At 37.2% G+C, this 19,594-nt stretch overlaps 1 protein-coding gene across 6 annotated transcripts in view; it reads right to left on the bottom strand.

The window, feature by feature from the left end:
• Positions 1-18,892, bottom strand: part of XRCC4 (X-ray repair cross complementing 4) — a 103,891-nt gene extending 84,999 nt beyond the window's left edge. For 2 of the 6 annotated variants that reach the window (XM_081942971.1, XM_081942966.1), the window contains exons 1-3: positions 18,592-18,731; positions 7,925-8,076; positions 6,832-7,022 (exon numbers count right to left, since the gene is read on the bottom strand). In XM_081942971.1, coding sequence (XP_081799097.1) covers positions 6,832-7,022; positions 7,925-8,063 — 330 coding nt within the window. In that variant the 5' untranslated portion in view covers positions 8,064-8,076; positions 18,592-18,731. Of the gene's footprint in view, positions 1-6,831; positions 7,023-7,924; positions 8,077-11,084; positions 11,107-17,839; positions 17,972-18,564 lie in introns of those variants that run through there. The other 4 variants (XM_081942968.1, XM_081942967.1, XM_081942969.1 and 1 more) reach the window with 4 other exon arrangements.
• Positions 18,893-19,594: the final 702 nt, after the last annotated feature.

Below are 19,594 nucleotides of genomic sequence, written 5' to 3'. Positions count from 1 at the left end.
TGTGAGGAATGAGACAACTACATATTAATAGGCATTTATAAGATATACAATAAGTCAAGATCTATGCAATTAATTTATAAACCTGTAAGTCAATTTATTTTAAGCATATTTGTGATGTGACTTATTTCTTCACTTTAAGCATCAATTTATGTATAATGTTACGAATAAATGGAATTAAAAGGTAATTCTTCTCAGTATCTAAACAGTTTAAAGAAAACATCATTTGATAACTACATTAAGGTCTATTTCTGTTACTTTAATCAGACTGCAAAGGAGTATGGTTTCATTTGATGATGGAAAAATTTTGAAGAAATTGCTTTAACTTTAAGAAAATAACTGTATGCCGTATTTTTCGGACTACAAAACGCACTTAGCTTTTGGGATGAAAAGAAGAAATATATAAACCTGCCTCTGCTTCCCAGGATCCATCCGTTATTCATCTGGTCCGTTCGCCACAGCCCACTCGCCACAACTCGTTCTAGAACAGCTGATCCATACCATCCCCCTCCCCCGTGCAATATTCACTGTATAAGATGCACAGACATTTCCACCCACTTTGGGGGGGGGAGTGCATCTTATACTTTGAAAAATATGGTAATTAACACAACAAAATTACAGGCACAAAGAAACAGATAACAAAATGAAAATGGAGTAAGACTGTCACATCCATTTTCTTGTCACTAATTTCACTACTTGGTACCATGGCTTGTGCTACTGCTGAAAAACAGAAGATGGCTATGAAATTACAAAATCATTCTTCCATAATACTAACTATAATAAATTTCAAATGAAGGGTAATCTATTCAAGAAATATGAGCACCAATGTTTCAAAAGAAATGAGAAAAGCAATCTGATGGAAATTTTTGGCTTTAGAGATCAGGCAGTAGTAACTTTTAAATACCACTTAAAAATTAATGGTGGTTGTTCTTTTTGCACATCTTGGCAAAATTATCCTTAAACACAAGTTAATTAAACTACCGTATTTATTCGAGTATAACGCGCAAAATTTTGTACCAAAAAAAGGAATCAAAGTGTGGGTGCGCGTTATAAACGAGGGCTGGGGTTTTGAGGGCGCAGGCGAATTGTAAATTGTAAATTTCCGGACTGCAGCCTCGATCCCGGCCTCAGGCGGCGCCACGCCGTGCTCAATAGTCGCAACTCAGCTGCCTGCCGCCTTTCCCCTCCTTTGTCTCCCAGCTATTGCCGCCGCTGCTGCCGCCGTTCACAGGACCCGCGAAGAGGGTGAGAGGCAGGTCCTGTGAACGGCGGCAGCAGCGGCGGCAATAGTCGCAACTCGGTGGCGGGCCGCCCTGGCTGGGAGACAAAGGAGGGGAAAGGCGGCAGGCAGCTGAGTTGCGACTATTGCCGCCGCTGCTGCCGCCGTTCACAGGACCCGCCTCTCACCCTCTTCCTCCAGTCGGCAGGAGGATTTCCCTTAAATGTGAACCAATTGGGGCAATTGCAACAGAATTTCTACTTATAGCATAAATGCACGCAGATATTTTACTGGGAGTAGCAGGTACAGTGATTCTTAGAACTTATGGTAAAAGATAATTTCCCCCCATTATACTGATGTCATATTTTCTCTTCTCCATGTGCCTCTGCTTCACTACATTGTCAGTGGGATTTTTTCCTTAATAACCTATTTCCTTAATAACCCATCTTCCTTCTAAGCTTTAAAAAGCTAGACATTTTCCAAATTTCTATTCTATACATGTATTCAATCAAAAATATTTCTTTTTGCATATGCAACAAAATCAAAAGGAAATCATTTTTTAAAAGATTCCGTGAGATATAGGACAGCAAACAAAATGATATAATATATTTAGCATATAAACAAAATGTAATGAGAATTATACTAAAATAATAGTACTTGCATTGGTTCAGTAAAAGTTAATGAAATAGATAAATAGACCCTTACAATGCTTGGTGTGAAACAAAATTTTATACCTATTTTTATTCGAAAATTAGGGGGTGCACGTTATACACGTGTTATACACGTGTGCGCGTTATACTCGAATAAATACGTAGTTCAGCTCCTAATTACTTCAAAATACAAGTGCAATATTCATATCTTAAAGAATTATTTATATTCTTATTAGATTATAACCTTATAATCTAAAATATGTGTCTGCTAATAACTTTTAAATGATTTTTTTTACAGAATCTAAGTAGTGAAAAAATCATGATGAAATGACTAAATTAAACCTTCTAAAATAATGAATCAAATTAAATCAAATATATCTTGCGGCAATCAAAATATTCTTCACACAATATACAACTAACCAATATGAATCTAACGAAATCATTTTAGAACTAGACAGCAGTACAAAGTCAGAGATTCAAAGTAATTTGATTAATTTCATGATTTCAGGACAGATAAAGGGAAAACAACAACAGAAAGACTGAAAGATACATTTTAAAAAGTATCTCCCTATTGCATTAAGACCATGAAATGAGATTTTAAGATTTACTTTGCACTTCCTCTTCCAATTTCTGAAATTCTTTATGGGTTGCAAAAAAGTAAATGTAAAGATTAGATACATGCAAGGCTAACAGTATATGAGCAAAAATTGGGATTAATTCAAGGAAATGCATTGGAAGAAATATTTAAGCCTCCTGTGCTCCAGCTTCAGTTCAATTGTTGATCTTTATTTATGATGTCCTACAATCAGTTATAATCAACAAAGACTCCATAATTACTCTTTCAATAAGGCCAATGGTAGGCAGGGTGTTTACATACATGAGATTCAGAGGTGGGTTGCTCCCGGTTCAGCCCGGATCAGGCGAACTGGTAGTAGTGGCAGCAGGAGGCTCCGCGCACATGCCCACACACTTCCGCACACAAAAGCACGAGCAAATCCATAGTAAAAAAAATTAGAAATCCACCACTGATATTTATATTTGATTTAACTTAAATTCTATTAATATTAAAAATAAAATAAAACAAAGTTTGAGTCTACTAGATAATGTTGCCAAACTTATTTTTTTTAAGGTGAAAAGACAATAATGTAGGATTTTAAAGTTTTCCTCACAGGAAATTATTTCTATTCAACTGAGCAAGAAATTGTAAGCACCAAAAACTATAGCACAGAGCATATGTTCCAAAACATGAAAATGATACTCACAGAGTTTAAGCCCTTGAGTAATCATTTTGGAAGCACTTAGAGGTGAGGGGTTCTTGGTGCTCTCTAAGTTTGCTTGTTTTCTTGCAGATGTTTGCTTACCCAAATTAGGTAACATCATCAGTGTTAGGTAACATTTAGAGGTGTTTTTTTTAAAAAAAATAGAAAATGTATATTGAATCGATAAATGACTTTCTTGCTTTAAGCTTTTTGAACAATAAAATGCTGGTGTAGGAAATATGAAACAAATTACTCAGACTTCTTTTTTGAGCCAAATTTTGCATATGACAGAAATTTCTTTAGGCTAAAAGTTTACTAATGTTCACAAGACACTACAATATCTGCCACCTGGCTGTACTGAAAGATTTGCTAGTTCCCCAAATATTGTTTATCAAGAGCTCTTTAATCAATTTAATTGCCACCTCCAATGAGAAAGTCTCGCAGGAGTCCCATTATTTGCAATGTGCAGAGAGCTCCTAGGTGAAGTACTCAGAAAGATTTACTTCCAAGTGGTCACCTACTTAGATCAAACAGTAAATCTCTGACTCTTGTTATGGTGTTTGTTTAGGTGGCAGCAGTTTAGCTGGCCAAGCCTCAATGGCCCCTTACTGAGCTCTCAGTGTGTGTGGCCCATTTTGCCTCTGCAGCTGCTTTGACACACAAGCCCTACAGTGTACCAGGCCTATTGTTATTTTAAAATGATTCTCAGCCATTTAGTTTGTCCTTATCAGTCTAAAAACTTTATAGATGATGTTAAAAGTTTAAAAAGTCGTGAAACAAAGCAACTTGTTTTTAAACAATCTGCTAATGATTAAATGCAATTCATCCTTATTATTTTTCATCTACAGATACCCATGTTCTTTTATTTGCAAGCTTAATAAGATACAAGCAAACATATTAATGAATGCAATATTATATATCAGTTTAGTGTCTTCATTATATAGATTCAAACCCAAGTAATGTTAACAGAAAATTAATTTAGTATGGAATCATTGTAGAGATATAGTATTTTATTATTATAATCTCAATAACAGTAAAACAGAATTGGAAGGGACCTTGGAGGTCTTCTAGTCCAATACCCCTGCTCAGGCAGGAGATCCTATACCTAATTTTGGGGATGAAACTACTACAAGAAAACAACCAAGCTCAGATAGCACCAGGACACTTCATTTCAATCTGTGCTACAAATATTTTCCTTTATTGAGATCCAAAACCATTCCGGACAAATTGCTGTCTAATCTTTTCTTTAAAACCTCCAATGATGGAGCACTCACAACTTCTGGAGGCAACTGTTCACTGATTAATTATTCTCACTGTCAGGAAATTTCTCCTTAGTTCTAGATTGGATCTCTTTGTGATTAGTTTCCAACTGTTATTTCTTGTCCAGCCATCAGGTGCTTTGGAGAATAGCCCACTTCTCTCCTGTGGCAGCCTCTCAAATATTCCATTGTCTTCAATGGAAGTATAGTTATGTACAGCAATTTTAATTTTCTTTCAGTCGATCTTTGAATTTACATTTATCTTCTGATAGCACTATCAAATATATTTTCATGGCATCGCATAGAGCAACTGAAAAATATCTGCAGAAAAATACAAGAGAAATAGACTAGAACTGTTGCAGGAATACAACTGGAGTCATTTCAATCTAGCTCCCAGCAATTCTATTACCACTCATGAATTGGTAACATTCGTTTTTTTTAATATATGTTAGAATGAATTTCAACATCCAGAATAATCAGGGCCTGTAAGTATCCAAAGATAGATTGAAGCTGTGCAGTCATATATCATATACAACCATATATCACATGCACCATATTCCTGGCCTTAATTCCTTTTGTTTCTTTTTGGTGTTTAGAGGCTGCTCAACTCCATAAGATTCTGGGCAGCTTTACATTGTTAAAAACAATTTAAAAAACAGAGACCATGTGAATCAGAAAGAAAATATAATCAAGTGTATATCCTACAAGGACTTAGCAGCACACCCTTGACCCAAAATGCCAACAGCCAGGTTTTCTCTGACTTTTTCAAAATCACCAATATAAGAACTTTACAGATGTCTGGAGTGCTGCTGTTCCAAAAACAGGCTCAGAAGGCAGTCTTCCTAGGTCCCAAAAGATGGCATTGTTTAGTTAAAAGAAACTAGAGCACACCATTTAATTTGTTAAATTCTGCTGTTTCTTTATGTTGCTTTTATTCCTCTCGTGCACATAAGAGCATCATGCTACCATTAAAGGTTGCATCCTTTTTGTAGAAGGTTATCACTTTACAGTAATGTTTCTGCAAAGCTTGTTCTTAACTGGAAGAGTTGCTGTTTCAAAAAGCCTGGGGCAAGTTGGTTTTGAACCTGCTATTTGATACATCTTTTAGAATTCTGTGATTCCCTTTGTTGTTTTCCCTATTGTTCTTTTAATTCTTAATACCATATGCACTAACTAAGTTGGAAGTACAACTGAAAGATACATTTCATTAAAAAATAAATTCATTAGTTCAGTTTTCCGACCAATTTCCTATCAGTTTGATTCAAACTCCAGCTTCTAGAATAGGCTTAAATACTATATAAACGTCTTAAATACTTAAATGCAGGTTGCCGTCGACTTAAAACTCATTTAGTGACTGTTCAAAGTTATAACGGCACTGAAAAAGAGACTTACAACTGTTTCTCCTACTTACAACCATTACAGCATCCCCACGGACATGCGATCAAAATTCAGGTACTTGGCAACACACATATGTTTACAATGATTGCAGCGTCCCGGGGTCCGGCGATCACCATTTGAAACCTTCCCAGCCAGCTTCTGACACCAAAGTCAAGGTTAAGCTAGATTTGCTTAATGACTGCATGGCTCACTCAACACCACCAGTGATTTACTTAACAACCATAGCAAAAAAAGGTCATAAAATTAGGCGTGATTCACTTAACAACTGTCTTGCTTAGAAATGGAAATTCTGATCTCAATTGTGGTTGTAAATTGGAGAGTATCTGCATATAACAAGAGACCTACATAAATACACACAACAGAGATTTATTAAAATGATACTGATCAATGATATTGATCATGTTCTATGTAGTATGATTTTCATGGTTCCTTGATAGAAAAAAGTAGGCAAAAGTAGACATATCAACAATATACACTGGTATGGATCCCCCTCCCAGATTTTTGGTATTGATGGATTTCAAACTCCATTGGGTGAAGTTAGGGACTAGGTCAATTGGACTAGTATAGTAGTTCTTGCCCATGTAAGTTTTTCTAAAACATCATAGAGATTTGGCAGTATATAAATACAGGAGATAAATAAATAAATGATATATATTTGTGTATATTAAAACAAATTTAGTAATGTTTCAAATCACAGTAGTGTGTTTATGAACATATATATACATATCTACATGCACATGTTTATGTAACTATGTTTGTATATATAGATTCATTTTTAACAAATGAATCCTGCTTTACAAAAGTTTGGAACTGAAAAGTCAACATAATTTTTATTCTTACTATAGAATTTAAAACATTCTCATAAGCACAATATTTCGTACTGATTTTTAAAACAGAATATTATGCTAATAATTCAGTAGTATACAGGAATTTATAATTGCTGAGGTTTAAGACAAAGGTCTAAGTATCCATTGTTCCTTAAGATTTGACATCAAATGTTGATTTATAACATAAAAATGGATAAATAAATGTAACAAAGCAATACTTACAGTAACATCCTTCAAATTCTTTTCATATGAAAAATGAATTGATTCTCCATTTCTTTCCTTTTTAGAAATATCAAAACGGTATGTATCTGAGAACTCTTGGTCAAACAACAGTACTTTTTTAAGTTCTTCTACATACTTTTCTTGTTTCATTTCCATGTCAGCAGCCTCTCTGGAAATCTCTTCTTCAGACACTGAGACAGTAATTCAAAGAATTAAAGTAAATTTGAAAGAAAGGCCAGTATAGTTGTTGAGACATAAATAGATAGGTTTGAAAGAGATTTCAATTTATTTGAAATCACAATTTTCTTAAAATATAACCAAAATATTACATGTTTTAGATTTTCTTTAAAATAGTAAAAATGCAGGAGGCCTTCCTACACAAAGGAACCTCTTATACCATATTTTTAAAATTGAGCAAACATTTTACAGATCACAGCACTGTGGTTATATTTAAAAAGACAATTAAAAACCAAGACAATTGAAGTAGTCTGTTTTATAATACATAATTATATGTAGAAATGATTACCAACTTCAAAAGATGATTATGGAGGAAACACTACCGTAGTTATCAGTAACTAAGAGAACAAAGTATCTCCAGTACAATAGTCAGAGGATCTCTAAATACCAACTACTAAAGAATATAAAGAGAAAGCTATCATGGTATTTAAGTTGTGACAGAAGTTTCTATAAGTATATGGATAGGGATGGTAGGTTCAGAATACTGGCCTGGATCAATCTTTTGGATGTTATATTAATAATCTATAGGATATAGATTTTAGAATAATCTATAATCTCTACTGATTTCATACAGTCTTTGTAGCCCAATAAAGAGGGCTATAATGAGGCAGAAAAGGGAAAATTTGCTTCCATTGTTTCTGCCATACTCAGAATCAGCTCTAGAGTCTCTTCAGGGAACAAAAGACAATTTTTTCTATTAAAAAATAATTGTGAGGATAGGGGAAACTTCAGCTTATTTGGGGGTAAATAGAATATTAGTAGAAAAGGGGGAGTGAGTAACCCTTTAATAAATCAATGATAGTAAGTCATACAGTAATTTATCATATTATTATACTTTATTATAAATCTATTATACCTCTTCCAATCCAAGATGATTGGCCATCGCTTAGTATAAGCTCAAAACCCATACCAAGATCTTTGCACCAAGTTATTTGCAGAAAGTATGTTGTGTCTGGATCAGAAATAGGACACAGCTGCCTCAGTTTCTTCTCCATATTTTTCTAGTCACTGTTTTTAAAAAAACAGACATTAAAAGTTAAGAGGATAGCAGCACATATATTTCCATTTCAGTGAACATTAGCAAATTTCAAAATACAAAATTCACAAGCACTGTTAACCTATAGATTAATGCAAATATTTAGATAAAATAATTTCATTTTCCTATAAATGATAAAATTTATTTTTAAAGGTTATTATGAAGATATATTTAAGCTTTGGGTGTTTAAAGAATGTTTTTATATGCAAACATTCAATAAGTAACATTCAGTATTGTAGAGACCTCAGTATTATTAAGCATAAAATGGAGTGTTTTAGTATATAATTAAATGTATCTTAAAATTGCTTATGAATGCCACATTCAGTTTTTAGATGTAAAATCTATGTAAACATATCCTTATTAATCTTAATAGGGGATGGGGATTGGTGGCACAGTTATGCGCTGGTTCAAATCTTTTCCCTGTGGCAGTTCCCAGTCAATATTGGTAGGGAGAGAGAGGTCCAGTCCTCAGCTGCTTGGTTATTTCTCCACTCCTTTCAACATCTATAAGAAACCCCTGGGTGAGATCATCCATCACCATGGGTTGAGGTATATACTGTATGCTGATGACACCCAACTCTATATTTCTATGCTTGGTGACATAGGTGATACTCCAGGCCCCCTTGCACAGTGCTTGGAGGCTGTGGGGGCATGGATGTGAAACAACAGACTTCAACTGAACCCTGGTAAGACCAAATGGCTTTGGGCATGTGGAGCCCGGGATCTGGGACTTTGTCATCTTTGACTCTGGATGGGATGGCACTGCCCCAGAAAGACTTGGTCTGCAATTTGGGGGCTCTCCTGGACTTGTGGCTCCTTTCGAGGAACAGGTAGCAGTCATGACTAGAAGATCTTTTGCACAACTTTGTATTGTGCACCAGTTGTGGCCTTTCCTGGATTCCCTGCACTCAGACATTCAGTTCCTAGTCATCTGATTACTGGAATATTGTAATGTGCTCTATATGGGGCTACTTTGAAGAGCAGTCGAAAGCTACAGCTGATGCAGAGTGCAGAGCCTGGGTAGTTTTGGGAGCCCCAAGCATGGCACCTGTAACACCACTGCCACATGTGCTGCATTCATTACCATTCTTCTTCCAGATGTAATTCAAAGTGTTGGTGATTGCCTTTAAAGATCTTCGTGTCATAAGTCCAGGTTACTTGACGGACTGTCTCACCCCACTGGCATTGGCCTGTATCACTTGTGCCAGCAGAAGAGGCATGTTGCGGGTTCCATCAGCCCGAGTATAGGAGGATATGATAGGAGTATTTAAAGATCAGATCTTCCCATAAATTTATATATAATATATGGCAGAAAAAATTAGTTCACTCTGGAAAATGAAGCTCACACAAAGATTTAAATGGCACACATATCTTCATAACTTCTGCCAATGTTTTTTTCTCCAACCTCCTGTTGCCCCTAGCCCAGTGGTGGGCAACCCGCGGCTCGGGAGCCACATGCGGCTCTTTACACCCTTTAATGCGGCTCTTCTGTGTGCCGGGTGCCCGCTCCCCTCCCTCCTCTCGGGCTTCGGAGGGAAGCTTCTGCAAAAGCCCGGGCGAGTGACAACCAATTTTGGTCCTATGACTGCAGAATGCTGCAAAATACCATAAATGCAGGCCAGTTGTTGAGTGTTTCAAATGTGATTAGAACACTCAACAAGGTGACCACAGTGTGTGTGTGTGTGTGTGTGAGTGAGTGAGAAAGACAGACAGAGAGAGGAACAGAGAGAGGGAGTGAGGGAGGGAATCAGAGAGAGACTGACAGACAGACAGACAGACACACACACACACACACACACACACACACAGACAGAGAGGGGGAGGGAGGGAGAGAAAGATAGACAGACAGAGAGACACACACAGAGTGAGTGATTAAGTGAATGAGTGAGAGACAGACACACCCACATACACAGAGTGACAGAGAGAGAGAAAGGGAGGGGAGAGAGACAGAGGGAGAGACAGAGACACACACACACACACACACACAGAGTGAGTGAGAGACAGACAGACACACACACACACACAGAGTGACAGAGATGTGGGAGGGAGGGAGAGAGAGACAAAGAGCCAGAGAGAGAGAGAGAAAGAAAAAGAAAAAAAGAAAGTGGGAGAGAGAGATGAAATTAAAAACAACAACATACAAACCTGACTTACTCAAACTATCCAAGGAAATGCAAGGCCAATGTTCACATTAGTGGTTGTGACTTTGTCAGTCAATGTCAGGATGTAATTTTCTCTACATTGTAAGGCAAATTTTACGGAATTTAACATTATCGATAAATAATATCGTTCTAAAGTTTTTGTTTTATTAGTTGTGTTATTTGTATCCTCCCGACCTATGTGGATACTTGCATGCAGAATATTCTCAATAAAAACTTATTGAAACTAAAAACAGTGTACCATCCTATGTATTTTCGGTTTTAAAAATGTGGCTCTCAAAGTAAATTTCAATCGTGGTTTTGGCGAGATTTGGCTCAGTTGAAAAAAAAGGTTGCCCACCACTGCCCTAGCCTAATAAGATCACAAGGATAGTCTTATCCATGTGTGTAGCCTAATGACACAAAACATTCCATGTAATTGAAGAGATATCAGAAGCACTAGCAAATAAAATAAAATAAAAGGCATATGTAAGATCTAATAAAGATTCACGAATATCTTCTATCTACTTAGGATCACAAACCTACCGTTACAATTTATGGATTTGCAGAATTTCCTAGAAATATAAGTATGTGTGTTCCTGAGAATGAATGTTTATCCTGCATTCTAGCATCACACAAAATAACCATTGTCAAATGGATTGAAACGACTTTCAAGGAATAAATAATGACACATGTCTAATCTTATTTATAAAATTAAAACATTTGGTGCCAATGTCCTTTAATCATTACAGGCATTTTTAAAAAGAATGATTATGATAATAGAAAGGCTAGTGATTTCTCCTAACTGCACAAAAGAATCATATTTCATATCCATATTTCACCATAAGACAAGTAAGAAACAAAGATTGACTTTCAGGTGGGAATAGCAAAGTTCTACCCAAATTTGTCCATCACTAGCTTTATTGAGAAAAACCAGACAGTTGGCGATTGAACTGCTCATCTTTAGTACTTTGTGTATTTAGTGGTTGGCATCTATGATCTTTATTAGGCAATGCTTCCTTCTGGGGGAGAATCAGCTGTTGGCTGGCATGTAATTAGTTGGAGTCTGCTCCCAAACAATGACTGTCCACAGTTCTGATGAATAAACAAGACAGTTTTTTTTAATTAGCTGACAAATCATTTTGTATGCTGCTTTGGGTAACTCTCAAGCACAATACAGAAGCCAACTCTTGGCTTCCTTCACTGCACTACAGAGTGTCATTGATATTTCAACTTCAGCTTTTCATTTCTGGCTTGCAGAACTGTCTTTTGATTAAGAAAAAGGTTTAGTAACAGGTGCCTCAAACTTCAGCCATTCTGCTTTGGGAACATGTAGATCTAAAAGAAAAAATATATTGCAACTTTAGGAGTTACATTCATAGTCCAATCCTGCCCAGGAGTAGACGTATACTAGGGGCGGAGGAAAATGGTGAGTCATATAAGAAAAACCAGAACAATTAATCATACAGCATCGACTCTATTTCTTGGGGAAATATACAATACCTAAATTGTGGTGTAAGGAATCTATCTGTCTTATTCTCTAGTTTCTTGGTACCTCAGAACATGATAAAAGCATTATCTATGAAGGACACATGATAAGTATAAGCATCTATTTAATCAGAGGTTTAAAAAGCTACCGTACTTAGTAAGGAGGATTATTACATCTTCTCCATATGCATCTACGTTGAAACAGTTATTTCATGGCTTGTTTTACAGTAATATTTTAGAACAAAGACCTCTTCAGATTAAAAAAATAAAATTTCACGTATCCTTTCATTTAGATTTTAGAACTTTAAAACCTTGAAAACAACAGTAGCCTGAAATACTGGACTTACACACACCTTGTTAACTGTTAATTCTCAAAATCCTATGTTAAATTTAGAGTACAGATTTTATAAGTGTTAGAATGTTCCCAATCTGTGCAATACATTTTCCACATCATGCTTCTTTGGCAACTCTGAGAGTTCTATTAGTAGATGCTATCAAAGTGGGGAAAATGGATGGAAGTTTTGATGAAAAAGGAAAGAATACATCCTGTCAACACAAACAAGGTTACTATTTTAGACTTCTAATTTAAAGAAAAAGGATTGTAGTAGGGATGCTATTTTACAATGAAATTAACTCTTCTCCCATTTTATACAATTCCTACATTTTGTTCAAATCAGCCTTGACCCTATTGCCTTGCAAATGGGTTTCACTGAAACTGCACTAATGTAAACAAGGAAATGTAAACAAGGATAAAGAAATTTCTCTAGTTTTTGCTGACCCCGATCTCTTAACTAATATTTCAAACCATAATAATTTGCTTAAGCCTGATTATTATAATTTTGAATACTATAATCACCACCACAATTTCTTTTGGAAAAACATACTGTTTTTGTTAAGGGTTGGGGGGGGGGGGTGTGTGGAGGAGGTTGGGAAATATTGGACATGAATAAGAACAAGTGAAAAGAAAATCAATAAGATATTTTTTCAGTGTAAGAAAGCTCTCTTTGAGATTTCAAAATGCTTTTTAATGAACTGTAGTATTAAAAAAAAGTCAAAAGCAGTTTATTGGAATTATTCGCTTGACTATTACAATGGATACAGACTGAAAATAGAAACTGCACTTCTACTCAAATTTATTATATAGTAAATCATATTGAACAAACAGCAGCTATCGTTTTATAAAAGATAGGGTCAGAGGCAGAAATCAAAAACCTCATAAATATTACAGTCTGTAACCAGGGAGTTGCTGATGGACACTTCCTACATTTAATACAGTGGAAGTTAAACTTCTCAACAAACAAAACAGGGAATGATGGAATCCTACAAATCAATTAATCGGACAAGGGAGAAGGATCCCTGTCCAGGGGAGAGGAAGGGGGTCCTCTCTTTCCAAATCAAGTTCACAATCAAAAAGGTCAGCATCACCCCCAAGGGAAGGAGAAGGGGATCTAGATCCTGATCTAGCAACATCAATGGACAAGGCCTGAGAGGCCCTCTCACTGTCCGAATGGGACCTGATGGGATGAGCCGTTCCCTGATCAGCTAGGGGTTCTGGCTGGGCTGGTTGATGAACCTGGGCCACCACTTGTCTTTGGGCCTTGGCAATCTGTTTTTTGATTGCTTTTTGGCACCTAAGGGAGTCCCTATCCTGACCCTTGGTCGGCCTGCCGGCATAGGGTTTGCCGGTTCTGGCCCCTCTGATGGCCTCCCTTGCAGCCTTGCCCGCTTTCCTGGCAAAAGTTCTGGCCTGAACATTGGTAGACCCGGCGTGCCGGTTCCGGGGCTTCAACAATGTCATCAGCCGTGGTAACGGGGCTGCGTGATCGCCAAACCTCAATCTTGTGGAAGGTAAGGTCGCAGAGAAGGTCCTCACTGAGAGTGTGGGCAAGCAGGACTGAAAAGGTGGTTGCCAAGTTAAGGTAAGACAGAAGAGGGAGCTACGTGGAGGATGGCTACAGCCAAAAACTCTAAAAACACTGCCTCGCTGCTTCCGACACTCAGGGAGAAAACAGCGACCGCTAGAGTACTGCTGGAAGTGGCGGGAGAAATTCAGCCCACAATGGCCACCGGAAGGAGGGAATCCAAAATGGCCACGCCCAGTGAAGACCACGCTGTTGGCTCCGTCGATTAGGACAGCCTCCACTCCAAACCTTGACAAGATGCAAGAGCCGAACAGCACTGATGAAAGGCAGGTGATGAAAAAGCGGCAAGCTGCGCAAGTCACCAATGAATGGACAATCTCGGCGGTGAAGATCCGCTTAAGACAAAAGTCGCCCCTGTGCCCGGGCAGAAGCCCACTGACGTGGTAGAGCTGTGCTTGCCTGCCTTGAAACTGAATGCTGACAGAGAAAGTGAAAGCTAACCTAACTAGTCATTCAAGCAAAGGGAAAGGAAAAAATCAATACTTTGGAAACAATCACACCAAATAAAAAACAAAAATCTAATTGCAATATCAGGAGACACAAAAAATATGTCTGAATGGGCAATGGACTGAATTGAAAACTGGATATGTGAGGAGACAAGGAGGCGTGGCCGTAAATTCAATTCAGTCCATTGAGCAGAAAGACAGGATTTAACCCGTTGCTTGGACCGCAGCGCACGGGAAAAAGATATGCTGTCCAAAACATGAAATAAAATAATAAACTTGTCCAAAACATGGACAGAAAAGAATTTATTTTTCAATATTTGTCATATTAGTGGCAATTTTAATTACATAAGTTTTAAATTCAGTCCAAATGTAGACTTTATCAAGTGGACCATAAATACTAAATTCTAATTTATTAACGACATATGTTTTATATATAACAGAGCTGAAGTTTATAAGGATGGAATCCCTAAAACGAGCCCAAGAAATCCATCAAAATGATATTTTTGCTGCTGTATACAGCATTCCCTTTATATGTAAGGATCTGCTGAATTCTTCAAAAATACCTGTTAATGTGTTAAAATACCTATATTTCTGAATTATATTGCATTTCTCATGGGATCATTTTATATTAATTTAAGATCAACTCAATATCAGCATAGCATTAAAAAGTAACTGTACTATTGATTTTCTCAATGAAAATGTACTATGTGCATTAAATGAAAACTGTAAAGGAACAAAGACATGTAGATATTACTTTTTACAGTCCTTTTGTCAAAACATCTGAAGAAGTCTAAATTTGAGGCTTGCTTTTTTCTTCAATAGAAAATCACATTTACTTTTAAAGTAGATGACAGACCCAAAATAATAAAAATATAATTATATTAATATAAAACTCAGTTCCTAGCAAAGTATGTTGTGAAAATTTTTTGGAACTATTGAAGACACCCAAATCTAAAGCTTATCAAAAGCTTAAACTCAGCTATGATCCATTTCCTGCCACCTGTATTCCACAGTGCACAGTTAATTTGCTCTTTATTCTCATAGTCACGCTGGATCATTTAAAATGACTTTCTGTTAAACATTCAAATCGGCCGGCACCAATCCAATTTACTGTTTATTTTTTCATAGAAAAAAGCATAATTAATATTAAAAATAGAAATAATATTTGGTGTTGTCTAAATGTAAAATCAATTTATAAAGAAAATAAATTATTTTTCATTTGAAAAGGAAAAAAAAATATCAAGACAGAGTATGCTCTCTGCTAGACCAAAAGAGAGGGATTTTTTTTTTCAAATATAGAATAAGACCTGATATTTTTTTTCTTACTATTCCGAAGTAGCCAACAGAGAATATAGACACTAGTATACTATTGGTATATACTCTATTCCTGGAGATAATGAACCTTTTTATAACATGATTAAAAAGTTCTCTGGATCAAAAATGAGATAAAAAAGGGAATCAGCACTTTAGAGTGATAATATATTCCTTTCTTCCTCCCTTCCCTTCCTTCAAGGATTAATGTAAGTATTTTAGGTAAAGAAAAGATATTGCTGAGGTAGATTCTTTTTGGCTTCTTGGTTTATTTAGAAGAATGATTATAAGTTCTTGGAGAGTGATAGTGATGAAGAAGAGGAATTTTGGCTGCAGAAAAAGGCTGGCCTAAAAGATGAAGACAAGAAGAAACAGGAAGAAAAGAATGTGAATCTGGCAAGAGTTATGCCATGTTGTGCTGGACAAGATTGGAAAGGGCTGGCATAGTCTGCAGAGTGATGTCATGTTAGCACAACGTATACAGTAAGGGATTAAGTCAACCACTGGATGTACTGACTATCATCAAGGATGAATTTGTCTGCGGATACCATCATTTGGAATCTGGTCAAAGATCAGTACAGTTTGACTCAAGTGTAAATAATGGCACAGAGCCATATCAGTGATATTCAGTTAAAAGGCAGGAATTAAAGAAAGGAAGCATCAGAGGAGCTGAAATAAACTAATATGCATAACAAAACAAAAAGAACAGAAAGCTGTTCTTCACCCAGGAACAGACTGGTTTTGTATAGGTGCAGCTGGAATGTGAGAAAGATTGCTGGAAAGAACTAATTCTACAGCTTTTAAACAAACAATGTATTTGTTCCAGTTCATATCTACAGAAACATAACTAATTTTATAACAAATAAATACTTGGAGAATATCCACAGGGAAGTCAACAGCACCAAAAGAGAGGGTGCAAATGGCAATCAAAGTCCTGCCTTTTTTTTAGTATGGATGCAATGTGTATGGCCCCATATAAAAAGAAGTGGGACTTTAATCTTCCAGTTATGCCCACCATTTTATTACCACTGATTTCCCCAAGGCAGACATGGTTCTGGTTTTGTTGGTGGCTTTACAGAAATGGAACAGTTGAGCAGAGATCGAGAAAGAGGGTTTTTTCCCCTAATGTATTACTTTATGTTGTTTCACATAAAAAAGGATTATTAAGAACAAAATATTTGTTGAGGCAGAATCATCAGTCTTTTACAGATATAAGTCCTATCTCATGTACTGATGTTTAAACTTATTTGGAAGTGTTCAAAAGTATTTGGATGGGACAATATGTGAGACATTATAAACTTGAAGATTTTTAAAAAATATTTTGGCAAAATCTTTCGTCAAAGGCTTTTGAATAAATTCAATAGCTATGAGATAATAGAAAATAAATATATGATTTTTAAAATGGGAAACAGTATGACTACATTACCAGTTTTTATAATCATATACCAAAAGCAAGTGGAGGGCATTCCCCAAAGATCCTTTTTAGGCCTGTGCTTCAGGTTATAAATTATCTGAAGTTAAGACTAACAAATCATATGGTCAAGTTTGCAGTTGGCATCAAATTTACACAAGATTAAAACATGTGTATGAACATCAGGTAATAAAATGGAAAATCTAGTTCAATAAAAGTAAATTTATAATGATGCATAGGAACCAAATTTCCAATTCTGCACATATACTTATAATGACTAACCAGGAAAAAAAATCTAGGCCATGGCAGACAGCCTAAAGGAAGGAATATAAAAGCTAAAGAAAATGATTAAAAGATGCACATTAATACCAGATTTGGTCATCATATCCATACTTATGATTTATTTCACTAATGTTTATTTCTGGGTAGTTTGATGTTGAAATACTTCGAAATACCGGAAAGGGGAGGGGGTGGGAATTAACTTTCAATGCTATGAGTAATGAAGCAAAAATTCAACTGAATGGCAAAAGAAAATATAGGGAAGTAGTCACTAATTTAAAAGTCTAGCAATAAAAGCAATTTGACAATTAGTAAGTGGTTGATTGATAAGTTATTAGTAAGTGGTTGATTGATAAGTTATTTGGCCACATAAGCCAAATCAAGCATCAATAACATATCTTCAAAATATATCAATATACCATGCTACAGAGCTGAATGCTTTCAGAGAAAGGCATCACCTTTGCATCAATCTGTTCTATAAAACAAGCCCTGACAAGAGTTAGCAGCTTATCAGAACTTTATAAGAAAACACAAGAGTTTCTGTGACATAGAAAGGGTATTTCTGTCAATCAGCTCACAAATGGCAATACATCACAGAAGTTTTCACTCTCCTTTTTCCCAATTTGCAATATTAGGAAGAGAAAATTTTAGGTGTTGGGGAAAATAAAAATACTATATTATTCCTCAGCCTACACATGAAACCTTTTGAGTTCTCAAAAATCCTTAAGGCACAAACTCACCAAGTGTAACCTTTGTCCACCAATTCTTCTTACCCTCTGCTACCTTACAATCACATGCAAAGACACAAGAAGGAGGAAGCTAATGTAATGTAAGCTTGGGGAAGCAGAAATGGGATCCTGTTGAACCAATAGAAAAATGCCAAGAAATTGTTAATGATGCTTGGACCCAGGCAACAACAAAAAAGACGAATCGGGAGAGAGCATCACTGGTGACCTAAGATATCTCAGGGGCTGCCACAAAAAAGAGGGAGTCAACCTATTCTCCAAGGCACCTGAGGGCAGGACAAGAAGCAATGGGTGGAAACTCATCAAGGAGAAAAGCAACCTAGAACTAGGGAGAAATTTCCTGACATTTAGAACAATTAATCAATGGAACAACTTCCTCCAGAAGTTGTGAATGTTCCAACACTGGGAGTTTTTAAGAAGATGTTGGGTATCCATTTGTCTGAAGTGGTGTAGGGTTTCTTACCTAGGTTGGAGTGGAAGACCTTCAAGATCCCTTCCAACTCTGTTATTCTAGTCTATGTTCTACCCTTGGTATAAGCATACCTGTTACACCAAATACCATGGTTGTGGCATGAGTGTGGCCGGGGAGGGGGGGGTGTCCCTATGTGTCTGTGTATATCCAACTATGCCGGTTCTTCCCTGAATCAGGGTAACAATAAGAGCGCTGCAACAAATACGATCGCGCTGCCCTTCCTCTGCTCCCACCCTCCCTTTCCTACCTGGAACAGCATTGAAAATTTCACTACCGTTTTTTTATGCGTAAACTCCGCCTGTGTTTGAGGGTTTATGCGCACACGGAAGCACACACACACAGGAACACATAAACGGCCTTGCTCCCTTCCTTCTCTCTTTTTTTAAAACGAACTATGGAGAACCTACCGCCGTTCATTCCCACCCCAGGCTCAGCCGCTCTCTTTGCCCTTCTTCCAATCACAACCCCTACACTTTCTCGTCGGCGTCTCTCCTCCGTCCAATCGGCAGGCGCCTGAGGCTCATCTTTCTTCCAGGTCCCGCCCCTCCCCTGGTTACCGGAAGTGTGATGTGGCTCGTGGCGGCGCGTAACTATGGTAAGAGCGGCGTTCGGGAGAGAGGCCTCCCGTTTGGGAACCAGGGGCGGCCGGGCCTTGTGGCTCCTTTGGCTGGCGCGCCCTTTGGCAATGGCGTGATAACGCGCGTGGAAGGCCGCTTGGGCCCCTTTCCCCAAGGTAGCCTCTCCGCCTTTGGCTTTGCGAAAGAGGCCTAGCTGGAGACGCCGTGAAAGGTGGTGGCTCAAAAAGGGAGCATCACTTTTTACTCCGTCGTCTTATTCTCTGTGTAAACTACGGGTGGTGAAATCTTGCCTCGCCGAGTAGCCTGGCTGGTTTGCGGTTCAAGAGTTTTGTGCGAATCTTTCCTTTGTAATTCAGGGTGCAGTAACACTGCGGGTTAAGTTAATGGTGGATACAAATGGGTTGTGTGGACACAACCCCCTGTATGTATACAGTAAAAGCGTGCCTTACCTCTGTGCCTGCTGCTTTTATATTATTCAAAGAAGTGTAATACTTTGGGGGGGGGGTTCTCTAAAAAAATTGCATTTGTAATCAGTATTAAAAGCACTTGTGATCAATTGCACTTGTGGTTGTTGCAGTTTACTTTTGATTTTATAATCTCTTGTCCCTGGTGTCCTAGCAAATATTTACTACATAGAATTGTCCACCATTTCTAGAAATTCAAGGCAAAATATTTAGATGCCTTGTTTGTTTCTAAAGC

This window comes from Natrix helvetica (assembly GCF_964273705.1).
Source record: "Natrix helvetica genome assembly, chromosome: 2".
Lineage (NCBI taxonomy): Eukaryota > Metazoa > Chordata > Lepidosauria > Squamata > Natricidae > Natrix > Natrix helvetica.
The sequence above is the reverse complement of the archived record's forward strand: the minus strand, read 5'-3'. Positions and strand labels throughout refer to the sequence as shown.